This window comes from Panicum virgatum, chromosome 3K (genome assembly GCF_016808335.1).
Source record: "Panicum virgatum strain AP13 chromosome 3K, P.virgatum_v5, whole genome shotgun sequence".
Taxonomy (NCBI): domain Eukaryota; kingdom Viridiplantae; phylum Streptophyta; class Magnoliopsida; order Poales; family Poaceae; genus Panicum; species Panicum virgatum.
This window is the reverse complement of record NC_053138.1, coordinates 25,026,557-25,052,963: the sequence shown is the minus strand read 5'-3', so window position 1 is coordinate 25,052,963 and position 26,407 is coordinate 25,026,557. Positions and strand designations below refer to the sequence as shown.

The 26,407-nt window shown below is 46.8% G+C and overlaps 1 protein-coding gene and 2 long non-coding RNA genes across 9 annotated transcripts; 1 reads left to right on the top strand and 2 right to left on the bottom strand.

The window, feature by feature from the left end:
- Positions 1–1,068: 1,068 nt before the first annotated feature.
- Positions 1,069–6,788, bottom strand: LOC120698599. Of its 7 annotated transcripts, none has more exons than XR_005684918.1 (7): positions 6,440–6,788; positions 4,561–4,616; positions 4,346–4,425; positions 3,296–3,890; positions 2,868–2,952; positions 2,744–2,781; positions 1,069–1,562 (listed from the first exon to the last, which is right to left on the bottom strand). It is a non-coding gene; the product is annotated as an uncharacterized LOC120698599 (long non-coding RNA). The 7 variants fall into 7 exon arrangements; XR_005684921.1 differs by having other exon boundaries at positions 2,868–3,489; positions 3,807–3,890; XR_005684923.1 differs by having other exon boundaries at positions 2,868–3,467; positions 3,807–3,890.
- A 4,984-nt stretch (positions 6,789–11,772) lies between these two features.
- Positions 11,773–16,691, top strand: LOC120698598 (multiple organellar RNA editing factor 8, chloroplastic/mitochondrial-like). Its single transcript, XM_039982290.1, has 4 exons — positions 11,773–12,251; positions 14,717–14,814; positions 14,915–14,980; positions 15,733–16,691. Exons 1-4 carry the CDS (start codon positions 11,875–11,877, stop codon positions 16,389–16,391), a joined length of 1,200 nt encoding a protein of 399 aa, XP_039838224.1. The 5' UTR covers positions 11,773–11,874; the 3' UTR covers positions 16,392–16,691.
- A 6,824-nt stretch (positions 16,692–23,515) lies between these two features.
- LOC120698597 lies at positions 23,516–25,943 on the bottom strand. Its single transcript, XR_005684915.1, has 3 exons — positions 25,804–25,943; positions 24,589–24,999; positions 23,516–24,503 (listed from the first exon to the last, which is right to left on the bottom strand). It is a non-coding gene; the product is annotated as an uncharacterized LOC120698597 (long non-coding RNA).
- Between the last annotated feature and the right edge of the window lie 464 nt (positions 25,944–26,407).

The following is a 26,407-nucleotide window of genomic DNA, read 5'->3' as shown; positions in this document are numbered from 1 at the left end:
GCTGTTCCAAGCTTGGAGTACCAGCCGCAGCACGTCCATTTCTTGTCAAAGCATGATAATAAGGGTACGTTTGATAGAGCTCCAGATAATTCTGATTCTCTATGATAACTGCTTCTATGAGAGAAGTGATTTACAAGCTAAAATTAACTTTATCAAACATAGATCCAGAGTGAGAAGTAAATCGGAAGAAGCTACTATTTTCAGCTCTAAGCTCCTTAGTTCATTTAAGAGCATCATTCCACATAAACAACATAGAATTACTTTTCTCTTAGAAAAAAACTATTTGACAGATCTTCTCCTGTATACAGATTTTCTGTATTGAGCTCTGCCAAACAGAACCTAAAACGTACTATCCAGCACTAAGATAAGCGACCACACCACACTAACTACTGTACTACTAACACAAGCACCAGCCTTAAACAGCTCAGTTATCTCTCCATGCATGCATTTGCGTTGAAAAACATAAAATAGAAAACTAAAAAAAATAGAATGTGGCATCCACTACGAAGTACGAACTGAACCGGCCAGCTTGGGTAATGGGGATGCATGGGTCCCATGGGCAGGCAGCACACATGCTAACTCCTGTCGTGCCAAGCGTTGGTGCCGGCCATGGGCGCGGCAAGCCGAGCCCACACCATTCATGCTCCAGCTCCGGGATTCCACATTCCCGCGCGTCTTTCTCGCTCTCGACCCCGGCCTGGACTTGCTGGCCGGCCCCGCCGCCCGCGGGGCTTGCGGTTGCGGGGCCTTGGCGCCTCGATGGCGATCCTGTGTGAAAGCAGACGGTTTGATCGAACCCTTTGAACGATGCTGGGCTTTTTTTTAATTGTTTTAAAAGAGACTAGGTTCATGCCCGTACGTTGCTACGGGCAGAAAAAATTCTACTACAGAATAAGATTGATATCTCAAAACAATGAAAATTATCTTACCATACTGTACCATGTATAAAGCATACTGCAAAATAGTTCATTCAAATTATCTTACCATACTGTATAAAGTATAAAGCATACCACAAATAGTTCATTCAAAATTATCATAAACTATTATTATGCAGAGAAATGTAAAACATTATTATGCAGAATAATAGTGGAGAAACATATATTTATGTTAGAAAAAGATGTACAATAGTTTCGAGTCCTTTCGTCCAAATGCAGCACCCCAAAGAATCTAGCACCTGTACCTTAGGGTTTTTTGGCATTTACACACACAACATACATCTTAATTATAAATAAGCCGTTGATGCGGATGTAATTGAGATGTTGAGACCAGCAGTCCAGCACTAAAGTTAACTACAAAATCAAATGTTAGCCATTTAAATACACTTTGTTGGATCTCCTTGTAAGCAGGCTATGAAAAGCACTTATCTCTCGGTCAGACTCAAAATAAACACAAAACACTCAGCTTACTCAATGCAATTAGAAAGATTTCATTAAGACCTCAAAAACCTGGGTAGTGCTTGCAGCTTGCTAAACCTTAGGCGCGTGAATGGCTCTAGTCCGTCCCATCAGATTCTCCCATCATGCCTCCTTTCCTCCAGTTTGCTTGCTATCATAAGGTCAATGCTACATTTGAATTAGAAAGGAGGTTAGTTTTATGTGATATATAAATAAACAAAAAAAAACCATGTACATCAAATCTGCACTGTTTATTCTGAACAGACCATGGCCTAATTCATGGCCACCTACCATTGTAATGCCCTCCCTTCCCTAAATATATGTTTTAACAATTACAACTCAGTTATATATTGGGTTTCTAACCAATTGAAAAGTATTTCAGATCAGATTAGCCTACTAAGTTCAGAGACACGTTAACTGGCCTTGCCATTACATGGCACACAGATCAAATTTCTATGGTACCACGCCCATGTCCAGTTCGTACATGGCACAAAGATCAATCTATTATATCGCACCCATGTCCAGCTCGATGTCACCTGTAACCCCTAAAACATGCAATTAGATGTGCTCAACTGAAATAACTCAAGATCCAAAACTAACAAGATCCCTCTAAATCGAATATGGTTTTGACTAAATCTGCACAAAGAAGTGACAGCTTGAAAAACTGAAGAATCAACACAAAGGTTAGAACACATCCCTGATCTGATGCGCCATAGTCACGCCAATTCCCAGATTCACATCCCTGATCTGATGTGCCATATTTACACGAAGTGCATCTATTTAGAGAACCCTTCAGGAGGTCCATCAGCTCAGAGAGGTGGAGTCTCAACTATTTATAAAAGTTGGAAAAACTCTAGAGTTTGTTGATGCATGCCTGTGTTCAGTAATATTTCACAATGCTATATCTTACCCGTGTTCACTTTTCATCGTTATATAACATGAATAGATTTACATTCAGGACCAGCTAAATATTCTCAAGGAACCAGGCTTGAGGCCAAAGAAAATCCAACATAGACATACTACTATTGCAATATTTGATTATCACTTTAGTTTTCTTGGGGGAAGACATGCATATCTAAAAAGCATCATTCTGCTAAAAAAACATCAACTCTATCAGAAGATTTGTTAGTTTTAAAAGTTTTTATCAGCAAGGCTTAGTGTAGTTATTTATGTGCTATAAAACATATGCAGGTAACAGCTCAGCTATAAAATTGCATTATACAATTTTCAGTATTACTAATTTGAAGCAGATTGGAAATCATTTGCGTTCACGAGCGCCTGAGCTCTCTGATAGAACCAGGAGGCCAAACAAAATCAAATTGTGGCCATTCAGTTATCAATTTAGTTACCTGGCAGAACCACTGATGTAAAAAGTTGAGGTGAATCTCTACAGCAAAAAAAAATGATGTAGCAGATAGATATTGACCCTCAATTATACTCCTGGGAGGAAGCGAACGGAAAACATATACTGACCTGCTCGTGATGGAGGTTTGTCCATCCTCCTATAGGCTGCCTCCTCGTGCGGGCGGACCGTGAGAAATAGGATAATTGAAGCCCACTGTGATGGTACACATGCACGATTAGGAAAACAAGGAAAATCAGTAAATATCTAAGGTATGGACAAAAAACATAAAATATTTAACCGATATTGATAATCTAATCAAATTTTTACACTGCAGGGAAGGTTTCCAAATATGTTCTTGGTATACATGTATTTTAATGTCTAACAGAATCCACACTCATTGAAAAAACATGTGCAACGAACAATGGAGAGAAATCGGGCCGATCATGTATTGTTCTCCTTCATTACAAAATGTACACTGCATATAGGGATGGACATATAGAGATAAAAAACAAAAAAAAAATACGTACAGAAGAATAGAAGGGGGAAATATGCTAACCCGCGTTGTCACATGTGCAATCCTAGCCTATATAAGCAACAGAGGGGAGACACGGATGCATCATGTTGTACTCCCAGCACCACATGGATAGATCATGCCCATAATGTGCTCCCTCTGGGTCGAGCCAGATGGAGGGCTCCCTTCCATTGGATCCCGACCTTCCGCCTGAAATCTGAACACATCAGTCATATTTCCTGCATCACAAAGATATTATACTCATCTGCTCTTGTATAATTTGTAAGACAGTCAACAACCAATTTTTCAATGGAATGTCTATAAACTAACATGGTGTTTCTATAACTTCTGAATAATGTCAATCTAAGGGCCATATAAATGGACAACACGCATATAAGAAATAACATTGTGAGCCTATCTACATTCACCACCATTTTGATAAGAGGGTACTGACTAACTAATCTAAAAAAAGAGCAATCCAAAATATAGAGATAAGGCTCATCAAAAGGGGCCCTTGCTACATCAAGGACGTAGAAATAAAAAAAGGGATCTTTACCGGTCCAGGGCCCTTGCTACATGCCTCGCCGAGCAACATCCTACCCAGGCATACAAATGCCAAGCAACCAGCTAATCATAACACCTGTGCACCAAATCACACGTTCTCAGCCTACACCCACTTGTTAAGTAGCAGCTCATACATCAACTGCTAAGGGATGAGGAATTTCATCAAAAAGGAAACAATCAGACCTGCATGTGTTTTTTTATATATATCAAGAAGGAAAAAAATTATAAGAGCTAGTAATTGACATTGACATGGTGCAGATTCAGGTTACTTAGGATGACAGTTGCAGACGTTTTCCTTTTTTTCAGGTTAAAAAAATGATAGAACACATGCTTCTTCAGTCAATGTGATAACTGATATGTGAAAGCTGCACAGGAGAGTTAATTCACGATGATCTAGATTCTTCAACAGTACAGGAACACTGCAGTATTTACTAAGACAAGAAAATTAGTTGAACAGAAGTAAACTGCAAATCACCATCCATTTGCCCCCTAAAGTGAAAACAATCAAAAACAAGTAAAGTTTCTTCGTACCTGAATCTCAGCATCCAAGCATACTTTTTGAGATATTGTACGAAGATTATGGTCCCTTCAATTCTTGAAAAAATTGTGCCCTGAAACCTCCAAAACCACATACAGTAACAAATACAGTTAAGTTAGAAGGCACAGCTATTGTCTAAGTGTATCGAAGGTCAAGAGCAAACAAGCAAAATTAATTACTTGATAGGAAACAAATCTATTTTACGGACCTGGCAGTAGATCAATGCAAAGAATAGTTCTTTTTATGGGTAATTCCATCAAGCACCTGGTATGCATCAGTGAGAGGAGGTGAGAAGCAAGTTTATAAGGTGGCAGGGAGACATCGGGCGACATGGCAATCCATCTGACTACTAACTATACATTTACATTAGCACAAAAGCCATTCCATCAACACCTGGTATGCATCAGCGAGACGTGGATAGAAGCAAGTTTATAAGGTGGCAGGAAGAGAGACATCGGACGACATGGTAATCCATCTGACCACTAACTATACACTAACATTAGCACAAAATAGGTTCCGATCAGAATAGGAATATTTTGAGCAAAAAAATAAAGAGTAAAATGCATTGGGGGTCCTTAAAATAGTGAGGGTATGTCAAGTAGGTCCACGAACTCTGAAAATGCAGATTCGGCCCCCTAATCTATTTAAGTGTGTCACTGGAGGTCCAAAACCCCTTTGACCGAGTCTGACCGCCTACATGGCCTGCCACGTCGGTTCTCCTCACTCCCAGCCTCCTCTCTCTCTCCCACCCGCCCCCTCCCCTGTTCCGGCCCCTGCTCGCCTCCTCCGCCCCTGCTCCGTGGCGCGTGGGGATGGCCGCCGGGGAGGAGGATGGCCGGCGCGGGGAGGCGCCGAGGCCGCCGTCAAGCATTGCCCCTGCCACCGCCGTCCAGGGCCGCCCCGAGCGTTGTCGCCGCTGTCCCAAGCTGCCGGCGAGCGCGGCCCCCACCCTCGCCGTCCCGAGCCGCCGTCGAGCACCGCCCCCACCCCCCGCCACCGCCGTCCCTGGCCACCCCCCGAGCACCGCCCCCGCTGTCTTGGGCCGCCAGCGAGCGCCGCCCCCGCCCTGTCCCGCGCCACCTGCTCCGCACCACCGCCGGCGGTCCCGCGCACCACCCCAGCTCCCGCCAAGAGCTCCGCGCCGCCCCCACCGCTTGCTCTGCGCCCCGCCGGTGGATCCGCTTCGCTCCCGCTCCAGCTCGCAACTTGCTACTCGAGGAGCGAGGCCGGCGGAGCTCGACAAGGGACGAGGCCGCCGCCGGCGAGGGAGGAAGGGCCCGCCTATGGCAGTTCCTCCCCGCCTCCTCCCACGCCCGGATGCCGCTGGACGGCCGCCCCGCCGTCCTCATCCGCGCGCGAGCTCCGTGCCCGGCGTAGAGCTGCGGCCATGGCGTCCGCGTCCGCGGCCGCCGCCGCCGCCGCACACCGCGCGCACGGCGCCGCCGCGCGCGTGAGCACGAGCTCCGCGCGCCCGACGTCAACACCGCTGGAGCAGGGGAAGGGCGAGCCGCCGTCGCCTCCGCACCGCCCGCGGCGCTCTGGATCTCGCGCGGCCTCCACCGCTGCGGCCATGGTCTCCACCGTCGTGACCGAGCTTGCCGGCATGGAGAAGAGGGAGGGAGGCGATGGGGAGGGAGGAGGGTAGCCACCCGCCATGGCGCGCTCGCCTCGCGCTCGCCGGCCGCCATGGTGCGCGCGCAGGCCGCCGAGCCACAAGGAGGGTCCGCCGTCCGTGCCGGCCGCCCGTCGCCGCGGAGCCTCGCTGCCCGGCGCCGGGAGGGGAGCGGAGCCGCCGGGGGGCAGGGGCGGCGCCGCTGGAGGACGGCCACAGGCCGGAACAGGGGAGGGGGCGGGTGGGAGAGAGAGAGAGAGGAGGCTGGGAGTGAGGAGAACCGACGTGGCAGGCCACGTAGGCGGTCAGACCCGGTCAAAGGGGTTTTGGACCTCCAGTGACACACTTAAATAGATTAGGGGCCGAATCTGCATTTTCGGAATTCGTGGACCTACTTGACACACCCTCACTAGTTTAAGGACCCCCAGTACATTTTACTCAAAAATAAAGCATAGTTGAGCTCTCGAGCGCATACCACATTAAAGATTGGAGGAGGCCGTGGACATGAAGATGGAGGTTGCCGGCAAAAAGAATTCGTGCTGATACAGACGGGCACGGCTGGGAACCGTCGGGCGAGTTGGGGACGGCGCAACCACGGGGGCCCGACCTTGAGAATCCTCGGTGCGGCGGCAGGGCCGGCGAGCGGGCAGGGACCGGCAGTCCCGACCTCCAGCAGCTGGATCCGCCCACCCTCGCCACCGGTTTCGGTCGTGGCCCTCGAGGGCAGATGAGGCAAGTGCGCGGGGCGGAGGAGGAGGGGCGTGGCGACAGAGGAGGCAGGGGCGCGAGGGTGGAGGCGACGGCGGGCGGGAAAAGCGGGCGGGCGTGCGTTTGGCAGGCGGCTTGATTAGCGGGAGGGGGGTGCGCAGGCAGCAAGATTGAATCGCAGGAGAAGGATCGCACGTGGGGATTCAAATGGACGAATCACAACCGTCGGAGGCTTAATCAAAAAGAGAGAGGTGACCATGCAGACGAAAAAACATCACCCTTAGCTTCTTTGTACTAGTAGTATAGAGAAAGTCTGATGTGCTTCCATATCTGTTACCTCGATGGAAAATGTATTAGGCCAGTCTCAGTGGAAGTTTCATGGGCAGAGATATCTAGACTAAAAATTAGGTAACTGTATCAGATGAGTTTTATGTTGATGAAACTCTTCTCACATCTCATGAAACTCCAATCTTCTCTGTCCTTGTCATGTCAGCAAAATTGATAGTATTTAATGTCATGAAATCCTCTATAAAACTCCCATTGAGACTGGTCTTAAAGTGTGCTTGATCCGTTTGAAACTCAACACTCCCTCCATGCCCTGAGTTTAACTCAGACATTGCGCTCCTATGGAATTTTTTTTATTTTAATCCTTTTTAATTTAATATTTTAATAATAACCTGTACAGATCTAAATTTTCAAAAATTAGCCTTTTTGGTCGCGCCAAATCCCGTGGTGCGACTCCCTGAAGGGTCACGCCACATGCATCGGCGCGACCGAACTGCCACGCTGGCACACGCGTTGCAGCGAGCCTGACGTGGCAAAGCTGAGTCGCGCCACATGCTTTGGCGCGACTCAGTCGCGCCATGCGCCGTGGCGCGACTCAGCCTAATACAGGCCCACCCGGCCAGCCTCCTCTTCCTACTCCTCCCATTCTTTTTTTCTCCACTCCTCCACTCGACCCGACCTCCATGGCGCCGCCCCTCCCTCTTCCCCTCTAGATCCACTCCATCCTCCACCCGATTCGAAGGGAAAACGAAGTGAAACCGATCCTTAAAGTTAACTCCTCCATTCTAACCGATTGGTTTTCCTCCATTTCGTGGATTTTTTAAGGATTTGAGTTGGTTAGGGTTTTTGTAGGATTTCGCGGTCGGGGTCGTGGACTACGGCACCGAGGCACGCCTCGACGTCGCGGTCGGCGCCGACGCGGTCGGCGCCGACCACCTCGCCACGCTGCTAGCCAAAGAGCTCCTCCCGCTCGACCGCGATGGCAGTGACTTCGCGGCACGAGCGGCCTCACCTCGGCCAGGGAGCGTGGGGGTCATAGCGAGCCCCGCCGTGGACGAGGAGGCGACCAGGAAGCATAATCGCGGGAGCAGGGCACTGGTGGCGCCCGACACAGTGGTGTTCACGGAGGTGCTCGGCCAGACGCTCAGTGGGCGGCCGCTATTGTCGGCGCGACGGCTCTTCCGGCGCCTCGCGTGGCACCGCGCTAGGCAGGTTTAATCATCCTCGCATTTCCTTATGCTCTCCCATCTGACATTGCTGAGGCCTGAGGGCTGACGCCGAGCAGATAGCTCTCTGTGACTCTGTTCATGATATTGCGAGCGATTCCAGGCGTTAGTTCAACCGTCTGTGTTTAATTTTGTCAGACAGATTATCCAACTCGATGAGCCAATTGAGGTTAAAATTTACGAGTGGAACACCGGGGGTCTACTGACAAGAATCGAGGCAAGGGATCTTTCCCCCTTTATCTGTTGTTGATGCATCTAATCATTAAGTTTCTGTTCAAGGCTAAGATTTAGGCCAACAGAATAAATTGTGTGTGACCTGTGCACTTGCAGGAGCAACAACTTGGTCGTTTTCATAATGAGGCCGATCAAGATGAATCTTCTGGATCACGCTATCGTCAGCGAGGAGTCCGAGGAGACATCAAACTTAGAGGATGCAGATCCTAACTATTTGGATCCCTTTGTGCCACTACTGACGATGTATCATGTGCATGGAAAGTCATTATCAGGACCTGTCCACAAATGGCTAATTGTTTTACTCTGTCTACATTTAAATTGTAGGATTATATAACTCAGTGTCCATGTTCACTTGTTGTATACCTGGGTGTATCTATTCAAGATTATCAGTGTGGTGTTATTTCAGGTCTGTAATGCTGTGGAGAGCAATTTTTTTAAATGATAAATGTTTTGGCCTTGATTTTCTTATGAGAAGCTAAACTCGGCTTAGCACTTCCTTTACTATGTTTGCTTTCCAAGTTGTTTGTTATGTTTTATTTTCATACTCTTTTCAGTTATCAGGAGTCGCGCCATTTAGCTTGGCATGACTAGTTAGCAAAAAATTGGTCTGAGCCAAATCTGGTCGGGGTCAAAGGTTGGCGCGACTCCTCACTGAGCCGCGCTACCGGAAATGGCGTGACTCTTTGAACAGTCGCGCCAAGCCACTCGGCGCGACTCGTATAGGAGTCATGCCACGCGACAGCACCAACCAGATCTGGACTAGGATAATTACGCGCCAATTAGTCACGCTAAGGGAAACGGCGCGACTACCTCGCATTGGTGCCGACCAGATTTGGCTCATGATACTTTGGTGCCAAGGGAAATTGCTCGACTCCTTGCAAGACAAGATACTTAATTGTCCATCACAAGATTGTAGATAACACATTACCAGTTTGATAGGATATTACAATATACTCGATTGCACAAAGTATCGTCCATTACACGTCTAATAATAGTAGTACCAATATATGACCACAAACTGCACATTACAAGTCCACTACAAGAATAATTCGAATTACAACAGTCCATGATAGACAAACAAGGTCCATGTGCACCAAAAGACGCTCTCTTCACCTAGTCGAAATTGCCATCGTAAAGCAACTCGTCATCACCCCAGTCATCGTCATCATTGCTGCTGTCAATGGCGAACCCCTTTCCTTTATCATCCCTAGCCTTCATTGCCTCCGTTTGAGCCTGCCTTACCATCTCCTCGCTCCCCAACTTTGGACTCATCTTAGCTTGCCCTATGCCAAGCTTAGCGGTCGCAACATGACCCAATTCGTATTCAATTCCCCATTTCAACTCAAATCCTACAAAAACCCTAACCAACTCAAACCCTAAAAAATCTGCGAAATAGAGGAAAACCAATCGGTTAGAATGGAGGAGTTACCTTCAAGGATCGGTTTTCCTTCGTTTCAAAAATTCTTCTCACTAATTATCAGGTCATTAGTTTCTTCATCGAGCCTTGCAATGCACAGACGAATGCTGCAGCCAACATGTATGCCAAGAAGTAACAAGCCATGTAGCTTAATATCATAAAACGCCATATGGCTCGCTAACTGAACGATGATTTAGGCATTAACAGTACTAATTCCAAATGGTCCTTACTTTGTTTTTCAAGTCTGTAAATGTACCTATTCTGTCCATAAGCTCAACTTTAGGAAGGAACGCTCTCAGCCCCTGAAATTAAGTTGGCCTAAATCTTAGCCTTGAACAGAAACTTAATGATTAGATGCATCGACAACAGATAAAGGGGAAAGATCCCTTGCCTCGATTCTTGTCAGTAGACCCCCGGTGTTTCACTCGTAAATTTTAACCTCAATTGGCTCATCGAGTTGCATAATCTGTCTGACAAAATTAAACACAGACGGTTGAACTAACGCCTGGAATCGCTCGCAATATCATGAACAGAGTCACATAGAGCTATCTGCTCGGCGTCAACCCTCAGGCCTCAGCAATGTCAGATAGGAGAGCATAAGGAAACACGAGGAGGACTAAACCTGCCTAGCGCGGTGCCATGCGAGGCGCCGAAAGAGCCATCACGCCGACAGTAGCGGCCGCCCACTGAGCATCCGGCCGAGCACCTCCGTGAACACCACCGTGCGGGCGCCACCAGTGCCCTGCTCCTGCGATTATGCTTCCTGGTCGCCTCCTCGTCCACAACGGGGCTCGCCACGACCCCCACGCTCCCTGGCCGAGGCGAGGCCGCTCGTGCCGCGAAGTCACCGCCATCGCGATCGAGCGGGAGGAGCTCTTTGGGGAGCAGCGTGGCGAGGTGGTCGGCGCCGACCGTGACGTCGAGGTGCCGGAGACCCCGACCCCGACCGCGAAATCCTAAAAAACCCTAATCAACTCAAATCCGAAAAAATTCGCGAAATGGAGGAAAACCAATTGGTTAGAATGGAGGAGTTACCTTTAAGGATCAGTTTCCCTTCATTTCCCATTCGAATCGGGTGGAGGATGGAGTGGATCTAGAGGGGAAGAGGGAGGGGCGGCGCCATGGAGGTCGGGTCGAGTGGAGGAGTGGAGGAAAAAAGAATGGGAGGAGGAGGAAGAGGAGGCTGGGTGGGTGGGCCTGTATTAGGCTGAGTCGCGCCACGGCGCATGGCACGACTCAGTCGCGCCAAAACATGTGGCGCAACTCAGCCTTGCCACGTCAGGCTCGCTGCAACGCGTGTGCCAGTGTGGCAGCTCGGTCGCGCCAAGGCATGTGGCGTGACCCTTCAGGGAGTCGCGCCACGGGACTTGACGCGACCAAAAGGGATAGTTCTTGGAAATTTAGATCTGTACGGGTTATTATTAAAATATTAGATTAAAAAGGATTAAAAAAAATCACTCCTATGCCCCTCCTCCATAGTTTTGAGCGACTGTTTATATGCTTTCATATATGAATCTACCCTCTGCCGAAGTGTTAGCCCTTTGCCGTAGTATAGTCGGTCACTACTGTTACCCCTTTATTCGCACAAAAACAGTCATTAAACATGATAAACAGCTGGTTGCTGTGCTAGCTATTGTGTAGCGTGCGCGTAAACGGACTAAGCGGCCGCGTAGATGAACAGTGATTTTTCTAGCTGCAGCATCATAAGGATTTATCATTTATACTACAAAATGTTTTGTTTTGATCAACCGACAGCTCTAGGCTCGAGTTGAACAGTCTGAAGATTAACACAATAAATGATCATGCAATAAATAAAAAAAGAGAAAGCTACTCCTACATGGGTGCAAGAAAGGAGATATCGGGCCCTTAGAGAAAAGGAAAAAGCCCACAAGGCCTGAGTCTCGAGATATTTAGGCCCATTCACCGCTATAACATCTCACCCACTCGCTGCGGCTTCAACCCTTATCGCCTCCCCACCGCCGCGTGCTCTCCCGCATCTCCTCCGCCGACTCGTCTCCTCCCTAGGGTTTTGCTGCCGCCATGGCGACGGCGTCGCGCGCGCTCCTCCTCTCCCGCGCGGCGCTCTCGCCGCTCCCCGCCGCGGCCGCATCCCGCCGCCTCCCCACGCTCCTCCGCCCGCTAGCCGCGGCCGCGAGCCTCCTCCCGGCGTCGGTGGCGCCGTCGCCCGGTGCCGGGGTGCGGTGCTTCGCGACCCAGCCGGCGACGTCCTCGCTGCGGGATTCGTCCCCCAACTGGAGCAACCGCCCGCCCAAGGAGACCATCCTCCTCGACGGGTGCGACTTCGAGCACTGGCTCGTCGTCATGGAGCCGCCCCCGGGCGATGCCGGCAACCCCGACATCACGCGCGACGAGATCATCGATGGCTACATCAAGACCCTCGCCCAGGTCGTCGGGAGGTATCAATCGCCGGATCCATTTCTCTGTTTAGTTGCTGTACTATATTTCTGTTTAGGCGATATTCCATATTATTGCTCGTGTGGAATTAGGGCTGGTTGGATGATCTATTGCTTGAATCTGAAATTCTGAATGAATCTCTGGGTATAATTGATTAGGAATTCCTAAATGCTACTCGAGTAATTTTCTGTTTTGTATGTCTCTCGATTTTTTTTGTTCTGTCAGCTCATCACACGGCATGTGCCCGTAGAGAATGCATGAGTGGCTCGAGCCAGTTTCTTATGATTGTTTCCGGACCGTTAGTAGATACTCCCACCATACCCAAAAAACCTGACGTTTAGGACAAGGTTTGAGTCAAACCTTGAGAATATAAATCATGAATAACTCTCAAGTTATTGAGTTTGAAAATGTAAAAATTATATGAATAGATTTGTCTTGAAAAATACTTTTATGAAAGTATACATATATCACTTGTTGATAAATTTTTTTAGAGAAATAAGAAGTCAAAGTTGTGTTTTGGAGACCATGTCGCTGTCCTAAACGTCAGGTTTTTTGGGTATAGAGGGGGTACGGCCCAATATCATATGAACGCTTCTTTTGGTCTGTAATTTGTTTGGATGGGTGTTGAAGCTTGACCCTGGGTCTGCTTGTGATAGACATACATCACAGAATTTCCCGAGATCAATCTAACGATTCAACAACATCAAACAGTAGAATAAATGCAAAAAAAAAGTATGTTTTATTTGGTGAAACTTGTCCACAGGTTTTGTCCCTTGATGTTGCTAGCATCTTTTCTTATTTATCTTAACATTTAAAGCCGTATTCTTTTAGTGGTCGACACTGTCGACCAGGAGATGTGTTTGGTGCCTTCATCAATTTCTAGATCAGCAGACCCGGTCTCTCTCTAATGTGCTCATAGGAATTGAGTGTGTGCATTGATAGGGGTGAGTGTATGTGTATTTCTGACATGATGACTTGGAGGCACCTACGGTGACTTCATCAAACTCAAGATCTTCTAGCCTGAGTAAAATGTCTTTATCTTGTCATGATTTAACAATTCATTTATAAGTTGTTTGCCTTTGTCTTGTCATTTCTATGAAACTGATTAAATTAATAGAAGATTTTGTAATGTTTTGTAATTCCAAGGCAAGGTTATTTAATATTGTCAATTCCAATTTTGGCTTTCTGTATGTTTTTCAAATTGGTATCTTGCCAATGCTGTGACCCTTGTAACTTTCCAAAACAAATTATTCTCTATTTATGGGTCCATATTTTTTTGAGTGATCTTTTCTCTTGTTTTCAGACGATTTTCCTTGGTGTTTTTGTGGCCAAAACCAAGTGATTTTTTACTTTCTCATCCTAATTTTGATTGCAGCCAATGCTAGGTGTACACGGTCTCATTTTATTGGCTTTAGAAATTGATTGATGACTTTAGGTTTTTTTACTCGATTGTTATGTAGGCACTGCCCCTAATAAAAGTTTCATTTGGATGCCAGGACATCTTCCTTTTTCTGCTTGAATTGATGTCATTAACAAGGATTGTTTGAATCTATCATTTATTTGTTTTTTTCTAATACTAATATTGTTGAACCTTTATTATGGTGTACTTTCTTTGGGTCAGATTAAATTGATGGAAGAATTTGTGTTGTTTTGTAAGAACAAGGTGTGTTATGATTTGTGGTTCTCTATTCTCAAAGTATATTTCTAGTTTGTTATCTAGTAACATCATAGTTTGCTACTGATGAGGAAAATCGCTTTTCTCTCAGGCCTATATGTTTTACATAAACATGCATCTTGCTAGCGATTTCTTTTTCCTACTTCAGTTTTCCATAAGATCCGCAAGCGAAATCCAAGAAGGGGCACGTGCCTGTTGTGTCACTGCAAATTCGGTTGTACCATAAAGTTTTCACTCGTTCTTTTTTGTTAAGCGATAAAAAGATTTGACTGTTTTTTGCTTTCCCATCACCCAGATTCTTTATGCGCTGGCTAATGCTTCATGGCCACTTGGCCACACTTTACCTGTCCATAAAAATCGACTGATGCAGAATAAGGAAACATCTGATTGTTACCTAGTCACTCATTGATTCAGCAACAGGCTCTATTGGGTCCATGTTAAATGTAAATTTCTGGAGGAAAAAGTTGTTTTTTAAGAAAAGAAAAGATTGTTTGGTCTTTATTTAGTGTCCGTACGAAGTACGATTATCCTATTTGTTTTTTAGTTGACCTGCAGCCATGAACCTTCTGATTGGTACGGTTTTTTATAAGTCAGTTTTTGTGATGTCTGGATATGTCATATTGACTTGTAATTTGGTCCAGTTGTTCTGTGTTATTAAGTCACAGGAGTACAGGTGTCTTAGTATGGTATACCAGCATAGTATCTCTGCAAGTTTCAGTTCTTAAAAATGCAGGGCTTCCTGTTCATTTTGTCTCATACAGTGCCTTGTCTAAAAATAATTCCATGTTTCAGTGAGGAAGAAGCTAGGCAAAAGATATATTCGGTGTCAACGCGTCATTACTTTGCTTTTGGTGCCCTTGTATCTGAGGAACTTTCTTACAAACTAAAAGGTATTTGTGATCTCATCGAGTAATATGTAGGAAATTTCATCATTAAATGCCATCTAATGTTCAACATTCCTCGGATCTTATGACTTCTCAACATTTGCAGAGTTACCTAAGGTCCGCTGGGTTCTTCCTGATTCATACTTGGATGTGAAAAATAAGGACTATGGAGGTAATGATTACATGTTTCCTATCTTAATATATATCAATCATCAAAGGTTTTTTGTTCAGGTCCTGCTAATTTATTTATGAACTATGGTCTATTTTTGCATTCTCTTGGTGCTTGTTAGTATTGTTGCTGCTTGCTTGTTGGATTTAAATATACAGTAGTATAATTTTGATTCTGATCTACTCAAATCTTCTTGATTTGTATGAGATGTAAATGACATGCCTATTTGATAGAATCCAAACTCCAGTAGTCCAGTATTTTATGAAATTTGTCCTTAATTGAGCAGCCTGTTATGTTCCCCTGCTTGCTTCCCATATCCTTAAGTGATTTAAGGATATCGTTGCCCCCAAGGGTGCACAAAATGTGGTCATGAACTCTTGGAGCTTTGTCCAATCAGTTTTAAGTGATTGTTTAGTTGGCATCTTGTATGTGTTCCTTACTGTCTTGTTGAAAAACACCAAGACAATTTAAGAGGCTTACTTGTAATAGAAGTTCATTGTATAACATTAACTTGAGATAAAATTGTTGAGTTCATTTTTTATGTCTTCTGCTTGTTTCAGCATATGTAATAATCTATGTAAATCGTTTCGACACTTGTGATAGCAGCATATGTTATAGCCTTTGTACGACACCAAGACAATTGATTGTATGAGTTTTAGCATTTTTATCATTTTTATTACATGTGTTCGTTCCTATGATGAATGAATGAACTGACTGGTCCCAAATTGTTTTGTTACATTCCATTTCTGTTTCAGGAGAACCATTCATAAATGGGGAAGCAGTTCCTTATGATCCCAAATACCACGAGGAGTGGGTCAGGAATAATGCTCGTGCCAATGAAAGATCTCGGCGCAATGATAGGCCCCGCAACTTCGACAGGTCAAGGAACTTTGAGAGGAGAAGGGACAACATGCAGAACTTCCAGAACAGAGATGTGCCTCCTGGGCAGGGTTACAATGCCCCACCACCTCCACCTGGCCAAAACCAAATGCCATCCCGTGATGGCCCTCCGCACCATGCTCAGGGCCACATGCCTCGGCCTCCACCACCACCTCAGGCAGGTGGTGGCCCGCCAAACTACCAGCAAGGTGGTACTCCTGGCTACCCACAGGCGGGCTATACCCCTGGTAGTGCCCCTGGCTACCAGCAAGGTGGCGCTCCTGGCTACCAAGGCGGACCTCCTGGGTATCAAGGCGGTAACCAAGGTTACCAAGGGAACCCAGGCCCAGCTTACCAAGGTGGCAACCCCAACGCACCTCCTCCATACCAAGGTTATGGCAACCCACCACCACCCCCCCCTTACCAGGGAGGCAACCCCAACGCACCTCCTCCATACCAAGGTGGTGGCAATCCTGGCTATGGCGGTGGCGGCCCAGGCTACCCAGGCCAAGGAGGCAACTCGAACTACCAATGAGCATGACCACGTGTGTATGCAGGCGCCCCCTGTTCCAGAGTACTCTTTTGGAAGAGATGGTGTGCAGTAGTATAAATCAAACACTTGTTGCAGTATGATTTTCATGTTTTGTCGTTGCTGTACTGTATTCACCTAATTATTCCATAAAACTCGAACTTGTGCTTGGGTGTCTTGAAATCTGAAACTATGGAAGATAGTATGTAATAGCTGCTCTTTATGCACTCGTTGCCCATGTTTGCTGAACTAGGTAGTAATTCTCAATTGTTATAGTAAGCTTAATGTGCCTGCTTTGTGTGCCAAGTGTTACTGGTATGTTTTAGTTTCATGAACTGAAAATCTATGTGATTTATGGTGAATTGGTGTTTTAGTCAACCCATTAACGCCTGTATGCGGTTTCTGTTCAGGGAAGTGAAGCTCGTAGGGCCTGTATTTTTTCTCGGTACACGGCCGCCAAAAAAGCATCCGGGCCCACCTCCCCAGCTGCACGGTACTCTGATGGAAAATGCGCTTTTCTTCAGTGCTTTTCCTCTGAAAAGATCTTTTTAGTGTTTCTCACACCTCTGTATCATGATGCACAAATTCAGAACAGAGGATCGTGGTCGTGGTGCGCAGGTGTGACCGTGTGATCGTTGCGTGCGGATTCGGGCTCGATGTCAGTTTCACTTGTCTGCTTCTGTCACGGACAAATTTTTGTACGTACTCTCTCCGTTCTAAATTATAGTTAAATTATTAATATATCTAAATATAGCTATGCGTACTTTTTCTGTTTTAAATTATAGTGAAATTAATATATCTAGATATAGTGTATATGTAAGTGTATTTCAAAAACTATAAATCAAGATTTGTCAAAACGACCTATATTTTTGGAACGGAGGGAGTATTAAGTTACGGCTAATGCGACTTGTTGAAATATAAGTAAATTGCCCACCTCTTCCCGTCAACTTAAGCTTTTGGGTTTAACTGGTCGGTGCATGCAACTCGATATGGTATCAAAGCTAGAGATCTCGAGTTCGAATCCTGGTTATCGCAATTAAATAAAATAATTGTTGCTCGCTCCTATTCCACGTTTGAGGCATGAGGGAGCCTCCACGTGAGGTGTGTTGGAATATAAATGAATTGCCCATCTTTCTCCGTCAGCTTAACCTTTTGGGTTGAACTGATCGGTGCATGCAACTCAATACAACTGAATCTCAGGAATTGTTGGCCAGTTGGTACATGTCACGACTCAAGATTCTTGGGTTTAACTTGGTGGCCGGCCTGTCTGGCCCCGCCGCCCGCGGGGCTTGCGTGGCCTTGGCGACTCGATGTGAAAGCCGGATTGATCGATCGCGGCGGCGCCTTCCTGTGCTGCTCAGTGGCGGAGCTAGGATTTTAGAGTTGGATATTCCCATCTCAAACAAAAAAAAGCTAGTCCAAAACTATATAAAATAGTTTATAGGTAAAAGCTATTAAAAAAGACTAATCACAAACCTGTCATGTACTTATAAATGATCAAAATGTGGTCAATTGATTGTATTATAATATTTCGATAGCTAATATATAAGAAGCATGTGTATGTGTTTGATGTATATTTGGTTTGGTGTAGAAAAATTGGGTATTCCTAGGAATACCTAGGCATCAATGTGGCTCCACCACTGAGGCTGCTGCAACCTCCCCCAGGAGTCGAATCGGTTATGGGGCTGTTTGGTTGTTGGGCTTAGCCCAGCTAGGCTTATTTTTGTAGCCTGCGCAGCCCAAACCAGTATAAACAGGGCCAGACTGTGTTGTTTGGTTGGGTGCTATACGAATGCTGTCCTTGTATAGATTATGTTTGGTTTCCTGGTTTATTGGGTGGCCTGCATTTGTGGAGATGTTGGGCCGTTGTTTGGTTGCCATTGGCTAGGGTGGTGAGCCCATCGCTTTATCCCATTCGGTGGCTTTACCGGCCGCGTTGGCTAGTAAATATGCCGGAAAGCAAGGGGTGAGCGTCCTTTCATTTACCGGAGACGTGTCTCTCGCTCGCTCGCGACTGTGTAACATCCCAAAATTCGCTGAGTTAAATCGTGCGCTAATTAATTTCAAAATTTAGTTTTCGTCGTTGAGCTCAAAGTTTTCCCTAAAACCCTAACCCCCGTATTTCGGGGACTGTCCCTGTTCCGAACATCCCGATGTCCAATCCCTGTCGCGGCCCACTCTTTTTCCTGTGCCGCGCGTCATGAACCACCGACCGCCGCGCCACGCCCGACCGACGCGCGTGCGCGTGCAGCCGCGGTCGGCGCCGCGATCGGCGCGAATCCCGCCCTCCCTCTCTCTTTGTTTCTCTCTCCCCTCCTTTTTCTTTTTCTCTTTCTTTTCTTTTTCCCATTTTTTCCCATTTTCTTTTTCTCTTTTCTTTTCCTCTCTCCTTCCCTCTCCCTCTCTTCTTTCCTCCTACCCCGCGCGCTCGGCCCCCCTCTGCTCTACCCCGCTCCCGAGCACGCTCCCGAGCGTCGCTCGCCGCACGCGCACCAGGCCCGGCCCCCCCGACCTCGCTCTCCCGCGCGCCGAGCCGTCCACCCGCGCACGCCTGCCGCGCCACGAAGCGCCGAGCCGCACACCGCGCCGCGACGACCCGAGCGGTGCGTGCGCCCACGCCACGCCACGGCCGCCTGGCCGCGCTCACGCGCGCCCGTGCCGGCCGCCCACGCCGTCGGCCGTCGCTGCACCTAGCCCACGCGAACGCACGCGTCCGCCCAGCCGGCCGCCTGCTGCTCCCTTGTCCCCGCGCACGCGCGCACGGCACGCCGCGACGCGACGTCGCTCGACCACGCACGCACACCGGCTCGCCCGCGCACACACACCGCCACCGTTGACGGCCGCACAGCACCGCCTGCACCGGGTCGCCGCCTGCCCGAAGCGTCCCATCCCGCCTCGCCGCGCGTGCCGTCGCCCTGTGCACGTACGACGTAGGCGACCCTAGCACAGCGCCGCCGTTGACGCCCGCCACTGCCCTGCTCCCACCTCCACCGCCATACTCCCACTATAAAAGGGGCTCGGCGTCACCCCTGAGCCCCGCATCCCCGGCCGCCACCGCCCACTGCCTCCTAGCACCACCACCCGCCATTGCCGCCGCCACCCCCCTCCCGTCACCCCGCCTCTGCGCGCCACCCCTGCCCAAGGTGAGCGGAGTAATCGACTCCCCGGAACTCCCCGGTGCTCTTCCCCACCTCCATGACCGCCACCACGCCTCTGAGCCGCCGACCCAGCGCCACCGCCGCCCGCTGCCACCGGCCGTCGTGGCTAGGCCACCTCGGGCCGCCTCTGGCCGAGCCACGGCCGGGAATCGACCCACCTCCCTCCCCTCTCTCGTTTCCCCCACCCCGGAGCCACCCCGAGCCCCCCCCCCCGAGCCGCCGGATTTGGCGCCGCCGGCGACGCGCCGTCCCCTCCCCTGTTTCCCAGCGCGGGGAGGAAGAGAATAGGGCCTTATGCCCAAAGGCCCCTCCCCTTTTCTATATTTAGTAAAAGAACCTCCCACCTTTTGACCATTTTGCAAAAGAAACCCCTTCTTTTATTATATTTCAAAACAGACCCTCCCACCTTATGAAAACATTTATAAATAAGCCCCTAACCCTTTTTAGAATAACCCAAATAATTTCTAAATTATCAACCAAGCCCCTGCATTCTCAATTATATTTACAAATAGGCCCCTGGACCCTGTTTAATCCCTAAACCTTTGTTTAACCTATCATTTCATGCGCCAAACGACCTCGGATCAACCTAAAACTTTACCACACTTTTCATAACATAGTTTTGACCATGCCATTAGGAATCCACCCAAAAATATTACTCCGTACCCCATATCTTATGTGTTCCCGGTTCGAGCTCAACGATAGATCTTTATTTTCTGTGTATTGATTGTGTGCTTGTTTGTGTGCGCTGTAGACCACGGAGTGAAAGAAGGAGAGCCCGTCAACGAGCAGTACTGTGAGCAGGTGAACGAGGACCCGTTCCGCGACCCCGAGCCCGAAGGACAGGACATCCCAGAAGGCTTTGAAGACGGCAAGTTCAATCCCATCCTTTGATGCATGTTTCTGTCCTAGTTTTTATAAACACAACCCAATGACCTGCTTTATAAAATTGCATGTTTTGCTTGCATGAAAACACGGTTGGATAGCCACCCCTTGATTTGTTATAACCACTCTTTGACCACGTAGATTAATGTCTGATCTTGCTTGGACGTTAATCGATACTAGAATGCTTAGGACTTTACTCATAATACGATTTAGTTTATAAAGAAAATGTGTGCGTATTTGGGATGGGATAAATGTGGTGTTTTTGTAAAGAAATTTTAGACGGGATGGATGGCATTTCTACGGATTTGCCTTCTGGTGTGCCCGTGCCGTTGTGGCAGGGCAAGGAAGGGAGATATCCATCTTGTCGTGTCTAAGGACCGAGTTGGTGTGTCATCTCACCTAACTCCACTATCGTGCAAACCACTCGACCGTTGAATGGGCAACGGCTTAGCATAAATCCCACTAGTTAATTTGATAGCCATCAGGAGAGCTGAGAGCAACGGGTGACTAAGGAGAAGGGATAAGCCTCGAGTGACTTATGCCCGGTTATACCTAAGTGAACGGTCGATGACCCCTTGGTGCATCCCGTGATGGCTAGTCAGGTTTAGCTAAGGTGAGTAATGGCTATGTCGGGATCTACACCGACACTACGGTGTTCGTGTTGTGGTAACCCGCTTGTGGGTAAAGTTGCACACCTCTGCAGAGTTAAAAGCTATTCGAATAGCCGTGCCCACGGTATTGGGCGAGTTACGGTGTGGTCACATAACTAGTGTTTCTTTGGGAATGGGTTAGCGTGAGTTGTTTTGAAAAATTATCCGGCAGTTGTGCCGTGTGCTACGACGGACGGGGAGTCAGGTAGCAGTTTAAAATTTGAACTCCGTGTTATTCAATACAAAAACTGGTTTCTGAAATATTTTTCTGCTAAATAAACCCCTGCATAAAATTTAGCTTTCTGCAAATTAAACCGTAACCTTACCCTTGATTTACCCGTGCATATTATTCTGATATAACCCCCTCCGTGGGTGTGGTTGGACTTGCTGAGTACGTTTGTACTCACCTCCATTCTTACTTTTTACAGAGGAAGACCCAGACTTCGTACCAGACGACGCCGAGTAGGGTTAACGTTCTACACCCAACCTTGCCTGTGGAACCGGCCCTGTTCGAGATGTTTTCGCTGACGCAGTACTCTGAGCCCGAGCTAGACCCCATGTGGGTTGCGGTCTGGTGTTATGTCGTAGCTTGGTTACTTGTTATTATCATCTGTATCGAGTGTCCTCCTTGGAGGTTTGTACGGTAATGAACCATCTGATGTAATAAATGTGGCATCAGCCTCCTGGGACTGATGTTTGTATCACATTTAAGTTCTCTCTTACGAGGGGACGCTTCAGACTGTCCTCGGCTCTTTCGCCCTCCATGGCCCTGTCCGGCGACGGCGGACGCCATTCCCGCCGGTCTGGGATGGCCGGATCGAGCCGTGGTGGCATGAGCCGCAGTCCGTCCCCCACCGGTCTCAGGGTCCCCACTCCATCGAGCTCTTTTGAGGTGAGTTCCCCGGCCCCGACGGAGGAGCAGACGGATCCGTTCAAATGCTGCTCAGCGACCCCTTGCTTCCGTTGTGTGTTCTACCAGAGTCGGAGGTGGGCCAGGACCGGCGCCGCAAGGTCCTCTAGGCCGGCGTCCCCCGGATCTGGTGGTTTGGCACTGTCAACGGACACAAGGTCTAGGGATTCGACGGCACGCCATGGCGGCGATGGGAGCGGGGGAGGGTCCGAGAAGGCTGCAGTTGATTCACCTTCCGACGAATCAGGACCCGTATCTCTGGTGAGTTTTCACTTGCCCTCCCCTGTAGGGTTTGGATTGAAGCTCAATGTATTAGATTTGTGAATCGATTTGGCTGCAATTAGGACTGCATCAGTTCAGTACTGCGAGTTCATTCAAGTGCACCAGATCTACAATAACCGCAAGCAAAACAACCAGATCTACACATATGCTAACAAAAACATGGAACCATTCAAGGTAACAGGCAGATCTACACATGAACGGGCATCAACGAGTCCAAATCCAACGATTGCGCCCAGACCTGGAGGCCGAGAGGTCTCCACATGAACAAAATCATGCGAAAACAAGAGCATGAACAAAATCATGCGAAAACAAGAGCACGGGGGAAAAAGAAATGAGGAACAGAGAGAAAGACGCGGAAGGAGGCCGAGAGACATTACCAGCCAAGACCTTGACCACGAACTCTAGGTCGGAGCATGCGACACCTCCACAGACCTGGAGGTGAGAGAGAGAGAGCTTGACGAGGGGAAGAGGTGGCAGCCGCGAGTGAACAGTTCCGTGGGGCGGTAACCCTAGCGGGAGAAGCCCCGCTTATATACGGTGGCCAAGCCCCGCTCCCGCTCGCATCTGCAGAGCCGCGCGGGCCGCGCCGTCCGGTTAAGCAGAGCCTAGCCAAGCTAGTACGCGGAAATCGGCCGCACAAGCGGAGCCCAACCACGGGCCACAAATTGCACAAGGAGGGGCTGGCTCTAGGCGATATACAAGCAACCAAACATGGGCTTCTTGGTCTACTGGAGCCTGGTTGGGAGTTATGCAACCAACCAAACAGCCCGTATGTTTCGTTGTTCTGCTTCTACTGCAGCCATTTTCAAGTGCTTCAACTACTATTCTTTCACACTATCAACAATTTTTTTTGGACGTGGCTAACTTACGGCCAGCCGTAAATTAGTCTGCCCTTACAGCCTCTCTATTTTTGGAAAGTGGAACCGTCCACTGTTAGCTTCTTGCCTTTTCTGGCAAAATCTGCTATTGGCGCCTTTTTTGCAAGCACACATTGCTCCACGGTGTGCAGTGGGCCCACACAAGATTCCTACCGAAGAAACAAGTCTCAAGTTGAAAAAATGCGTAGTTTTACAATTGAGCAACCAAATTCAAATCTAATTGTACCATTGCGTTCACCTCGGCAAAAACTTTAAAACAAGATCTCACTTCAATATATTTCAATCTCTTTACAGTGAGAAGCATTTTTGTTAAAAGTTGAAAGCATATTATAATAACTCATAAGAAATTTACAATAAATATACAAGCAAATAATGACCATGATTCAAAACAACATTTGTTTCTTCACCAAAACAGGGCAAATCGAGATGAAATCCCTACAAAAGTTGCATTTTGCTTCAAGGACAGAACATCCGCGTAAAGTAGTTCTTCTCATCTCATTCTTTAATTGCTCCTCTTATCCACACACATAGAAGTAGCATTTTACTTCATAGACAAAATCATTTAAGTGAATAAACTAATGAGCTACTTAACTGACCAACCAAAGCAAGCAACCAATGATTAAATAATGGAACTAGCAGTAGCATCACTATAGCATGAAAAATAAAATCCATAAACCTGACATCGGAAACCTTGCTGAGTGCTGATCTGCTTACCTACCCAAGCCGATGATAGCCATTGTTGTTGTTGCCACGACAAAACAACTCCTACCGCTGCTGCTACTCAATCAAACAAGAGGAATTGAGATGTTGTTATTCCTGTCACCCTCGAGCGGAGAGGTGAAACTTCAGTAAATTGTAGACAAAATCCAATCAAAAATGGTTTACTTCAAAACAACATTGTTTCTTCATCAAAATAGGGCAAAATCGAGATGAAATGCCTGCAAAACTAGCATTTTACTTCATAGAAAACATCGACATAAAAAGTAGTCTTCTCATCTCATCGTTGTTTAATTTCTCTTGATAAAAGTTAAGCTGCAGTTGCCTTCATCTGCGAATGATGCTAGAAAAACTACTATGCAGGTCAAATGAGATGAACAAAAGCACATGAGCTAAAATTCATTTTAGTAAATAAACTAATGAACTACTCAATCGACCGAACAAAGCAAGCAACCAGTGATTGAATAATGGAACTAGCAGTAGCATCAATATAGCATGAAAAATAAAATCCATAAACCTGACATCTGAAACCTTGCTGAGTGCTAATCTGCTTACCTACCCAAGCTGATGATGATAGCCATTGTTGTTGTTGCCGCGACAAAACAACTCCTGCCGCCGCTGCTACTCAATCAAACATAATGCTATTACAAGGTTGATGAGCTTGAGCTTAGACAAGTTGACACTGTTAGCAATTTGAATGAGCAAGAATTCATAAGTATCTTTCACCAATACCGATTCCTTCTCTACAAGCTCTGACATATCTTGATGTTGCTCTGCAACTTGTTTTAACACCCAGCTCCTGCAGCAAACAATAACTTTAAACTCTACATGATTTTATTGTTATTACAAATCAACATGAAAATTTGGTGCCAAGTGAAGCCAGCTCCAAATAGATAGGTAGAGGATACAACTCTTTTATCTGAAAGAGTTTCACAGGCACGCTGGTTTAATTCTTTGAAGAAGTGCACAAGGTGTATCTATGGCTCCATGTGCTTTCATCCTTTGGTGAGTAGGAAAGGATCAGTGCACACAATTGCAGCTCATCCTGGAGCTTTCTGAAATCATATTTCTCAGACAGAACTATCTTCCTGCAGGAAAAAAGACTGAATCTCCTGCCAGCAACCATCAAAACCTATGCTGAAAATCAAAAAAGGAACAAAGTGTAAAATCAAAACCTATCCAATACACAACTATATTATTGCTAGCAATTGTCAGACATATGCTGAAAATAAAAAATGCTATCATAGAATGAATAATTTGCACGTTGTTTTTGCATAACAGGCCTACAAATGATTGATAGCAAAAAGACAAAAATGTGCTAATTAGCTCCTTTTAGAACAAATTATAGTTAGCACACAACTAAAATGGATACAAACTGCTCATGCAAGATATGTAAATTGCTTAATAAATAATAAGAAAATGCTAGAGAGCGAAGCTATAGTTGTGGAAGGAATACAACCTACCATTTAACTATAAACTAAAAAAATTATAGCCAAGAAAATGCTAGAGAAATTGACTTCCCCTTCACCAAACCAAAGCAACCAAAAAATTATTTTCAATTTCTGCATGTATAATAAATAGAATTGGCCTCTCCTGTGACTTTGGCTTTGATAATTCGGTCATCTCAGATATGATAATACTCCTAGAACATGACCAAACCAGATCATTGCACATCCAGGGTAAAACCAAGGTAAAATTCAGTGTTCTAGGGGCTGATATGAACGATGATTAAGCATGATACACAACAAACTAAAGTAAGGAGGGAACCGATGAATCATAAACAGAGAGCAATGAATCAAAATGTTTTCCAGTTGCAGGGGCAGGAATCTATTCTACATAGAAGGATAAGGTAGACTAATGTCTATTATGTAGTACTGACAGTCAAAGACAAGCAATGCATATTCAATTTTGATACTAGATGAAAGACGCTGAGCTGCTTACCTGCCCAAGCTGGTGACAGACGCTGCTGCTGGTGCATTGGCTAAACAACTGCTACCGTGTAACACCCGGTTTATAAAAAGACATAAACCGAGCAATCATATACGTGCCAGGATCAAGTCACACGTATATACAACAGAATGAACAGTATATCACAGCACATATCACGTAAAAAGATATAATAAAGCGAGTACGAATGTTATTTATTACAATAATGACAAAATGTCTTATACAGAGTATGCGGAAGCGTAAAACATATACAATAACTCTCGTCGGAAGCTGAGCAGGGCGCCACAGGGACGTCGACTGGGAGACGAACGCCTAGAAGTCCCCGTACTCCTGGTAACTCTGAGTGAACTCCCTCGTGTCGGCAGGAACTGAGCAGCAGTAGAGTATCCCAAAAAGAACAAGAGGAAAAAGAGAGAGAGGAGGCAAGTGTGAGTACACAACTTGTACTCAACAAGTATAACATAAACTATGAGGCTCTAAGGTTGGCTGACTCAACTGCATTAGCTTTTAATCTTGGCAAAATTTTATTAAAGCTAATTACTACAAGTGGATGAATTACCGTAAACCCAGTTACATAGTAATTAATCAAAATTAACCA

Bases quoted from the DNA above. Each gene is read 5' to 3' on its own strand.
- LOC120698598 (XM_039982290.1), top strand. From the start codon at position 11,875: ATGGCGACGGCGTCGCGCGCGCTCCTCCTCTCCCGCGCGGCGCTCTCG. The intron at 14,815-14,914 runs GTATTTGTGATC...CAACATTTGCAG, and splicing joins ACTTTCTTACAAACTAAAAG to AGTTACCTAAGGTCCGCTGG. The intron at 14,981-15,732 runs GTAATGATTACA...TTTCTGTTTCAG, and splicing joins GAAAAATAAGGACTATGGAG to GAGAACCATTCATAAATGGG.